This window comes from Hibiscus syriacus, unplaced genomic scaffold, assembly GCF_006381635.1.
Source record: "Hibiscus syriacus cultivar Baekdansim isolate YM2019G1 unplaced genomic scaffold, ASM638163v2 tig00110422_pilon, whole genome shotgun sequence".
In the NCBI taxonomy this organism is placed as follows: domain Eukaryota; kingdom Viridiplantae; phylum Streptophyta; class Magnoliopsida; order Malvales; family Malvaceae; genus Hibiscus; species Hibiscus syriacus.
In genome coordinates, this window is record NW_024062732.1 from 214,391 (window position 1) to 217,723 (window position 3,333).

Here is a 3,333-nt window from a genome sequence, read left to right on the forward strand (position 1 = left end):
ACCAGCGACTACAACAATGATGATTAAATATTTATTGTCAAACGACTGAAAATATTTAAAACATATATTACTTTATAATCATCTTAACTTAATTAAAAGAAAAAAATTCTCAAACCATTTGTATTTTTTAAAATAATTTTTATATTTTATTGTAATAATTCCGTTTCTTTTGATTGCAATAAAAGCACAAATACTTGCTGAGATAAATAAAGGGTAAAATTCATTATTTTTAGGTAAAGTAATATCTTGTCCCCTCATTATATTCAAATTCAAGATTTATTTCTAAAACTTTAACTTGAAATAAGTTGATCCATCTACTTTTATAATCTTCTTATTTAATCCAAATAGTTAATTCTACTAATAGTTCTTTCTGAAACAAAAACATGGACTTTTCTTTAAAACACGAATTACAACTCAATCATTCTGATATAAATATTTTGTTTTGAAGGGGATGTTTTCTATTTTTTTTTAAAATCATATCAATATTTTAATTGGAATAGTTAATGATATTAACTACTTGGACTAAATATTTTTTTTTATAATTTATAAGTATAAAATATCAAATTAAAGTAATTGACTAATTCCAAATTCAATTGTAATAGAAGGATCAAAACAATAATTCGGCATGTATATGTTCTCTCTCAAATTATATTAAAAAACACAGGACTTAAGGTATGGCATCTGAGAAAGATCTTAACCTCGGGGCGACCGAGTTCAGACTAGGCTTACTGGGCACCTCCGACGAGTCAGCTAAGAACCAAACGTCGGCAACTCCCCGGAGCAACAAAAGAGCCATGCCGGAAGAATCTATATCTAGTAATGCCACAGCTTCAAAGAACTGTGACCAAGAAACTGCTCCACACTCCAAGTAAGCAAATCATTTTTTGGATCAAATTTGAAAGATCCCATGTTCTTTTTTTTCCCACCTGTTCATTGATTAATGGTATACTGATCACAATAATATTGCAGGGCACAAGTTTTAGGGTGTCCACCAATCAGATCTTACAGAAAAACAATCTGCAACCAAAGAAAAGTGAGGCTGAACCTAGTGGGATTTATGTGAAAGTGAGCATGGATGGGGCTCCTTATCTTAGAAAGACAGATTTGAAGGTCTTTAAAGGATACCCAGAATTGCTGAAGGCCTTGGAAGACATGTTCAAGTTCAAAGCTGGTAACCACCATTTTTAAACATATAGAAATAGTTTATTTTGGTAAATATCATTTTTGTATAAAAAAAAAAGCTTTTTGTTTGGTTTATTTATCACTAGGTGAATATTCAGAGAGGGAAGGATATAATGGATCAGAATTTGTGCCTACTTATGAAGATAAAGACGGTGATTGGATGTTGGTTGGAGATGTACCATGGGAGTAAGTTCCTTTTCTTCTTCCCCTATACTTGTTCTTGTTCGGATTGCAGATATTGAAATTCGAATCTAATTTTCTTGTTTGGAATGCAGAATGTTCACCAATTCTTGCAAAAAACTGAGGATCATGAAAGGATCAGAGGCAAGAGGCTTGGGTTGTTGCGTTGCATGAAAATATGAAAACAAAAACTCATGAAGAAAGAAGATCAAATCCTTTTAACTTAGGCTATCCAGAGAAGAAATTTGGATCCCGATTTTTTTTCTCCTTTGTTGATTAAGCAACAAAGAAGATTGATCCGAGGATATTTTTTCCAAGGCATAACCTTAAAAAAAAACAAAGAGAAAACATATTTTCATGTATAGTTTGGCATGTTTTTATAATTTCCTTATGGAATTTGTACAAAGGAAAACACTCGAAGTTCATAACAAGGTTTTCCTATTCATTTTCTTCCATATATTTATTATGTATCAAATCTCCCTTTGTAATTCTTCTTTCACCTTTGGACTTGAAACGAATGTATTGAAAGATTGTCAAACCATTTAATTAAACAATCACTAACATAAACCAATCTACATCCAAAATTCTCTGTTCAATGTTCATCGACACAACGGACAGATGAGGAATCTCATCAACTAAATGATGGTTTTGTGAACTCATACGCTTTCCTTAGAGCTGGAGACCTCAAGATCCGGTTTCCTCTCTTCACTAACAGCTGTGGAGTTCTCCTCAGATTGCTCTGTTAGAGACTCGGGATCCTTCTTCAGTTCGGTTTCGAACTCCTTTGCGGCCTGCAAAATTTACTTTGGACTCAGTTTTATCAACAACTTGAAACATCTAATTAGTAATCCTTCACTATTCATTTTCTCCTAAAATCTCAGTGGAAACACCAAAGCATCCATTTTGAAAACAACCAAATAATAAAAGAAGCATTTTTGAACCAAAAAATAGTTCAAATTCTTGACCATTTTACTTAAGAATCAAAACCCAGATAAGGAAATTGAAAAACCTGTTGAAAACTCTTGACAGTTCTCCCGATAGTCTTCCCAACTTCAGGTAACTGCTTCGGTCCAAACACAAGAGCAGCCACTCCAGCAATAACGATAAGTTCAGGCACACCAAGACCAAACAAAGCATTGCAAGTGAGACCCTTTTTAGCAGGCTCAGCTGATGTCTTCATCCTTGGTCGACCAATAACAAAGGACACAGATTTGTTCAGGGATTTTGCTCCGCTCAACAAAGAAATGGTGTTACTGTTGGTGATAAAATTGGATTGGGAAAAAGAAAAGGGAAGGGAAGTTGCTGCTGATGGGGGTCTTGAAAGAGAAAGTGTTATGGAAGTAATCTCCATGGTATGCCCAGTCAAGCTCTTTGAATTCGAAAAGCTTTGATTTGTTTTCAAGAATTCAAGTTTTATACGAGTACGAAGCTGGGGTTTTTGTTTGAGCGAAGAAAATACCAAAGATAAACAAGGAGCGTGTAAGGATGGGAACTAACTAGGATAACTTCTTTTGTTTTACCTAAGTTCTTATCTGTATTGTAATTTTGGTTATTGAGAACAGTTAACTATTGGAGTAAATTTTATTGTATTTAATTTATTTTATTTTAGGGTGAACCATTAAGTTATACTATCTGATCAAAATGACAGAAAGTATAATATGAGTGATAAAAATGAAAATAAAATTTAATGAGTAAATAAAATAAAATATAAAACCTAATTTGAGCAACTAAAATAAAAAGAATGTCCAGAGGCGGTGCTCAATTTGCATTTTTATTTTTATTTTTGGTGACTGAAATTCAAATTTAAGAAAATTGGATGATTAACTGTAGCCTTTGTTTTATTAAGTACTATAATTTATAAATGTGGTTAAACCCATAACAAATAAATTATTACAATAATAATTATGTAGTTAGATTAAAATTCAATCATATATATAATTCCAGCTTGGCTTTCTTTTTCTCTGCCTTGTC

General features: G+C 32.3%; 1 protein-coding gene and 1 pseudogene across 1 annotated transcript; one reads left to right on the top strand and one right to left on the bottom strand.

The window, feature by feature from the left end:
* Window positions 1-650: 650 nt before the first annotated feature.
* Window positions 651-1,720, top strand: LOC120124669 (annotated as a pseudogene).
* Window positions 1,721-1,742: 22 nt separating this feature from the next.
* Window positions 1,743-2,828, bottom strand: LOC120124670 (sec-independent protein translocase protein TATA, chloroplastic-like). The gene is made up of 2 exons (XM_039143273.1): window positions 2,372-2,828; window positions 1,743-2,153 (listed from the first exon to the last, which is right to left on the bottom strand). The coding sequence occupies exons 1-2, from the start codon at window positions 2,711-2,713 to the stop codon at window positions 2,019-2,021; spliced, it is 477 nt and encodes a 158-aa protein (XP_038999204.1). The 5' UTR covers window positions 2,714-2,828; the 3' UTR covers window positions 1,743-2,018.
* Between the last annotated feature and the right edge of the window lie 505 nt (window positions 2,829-3,333).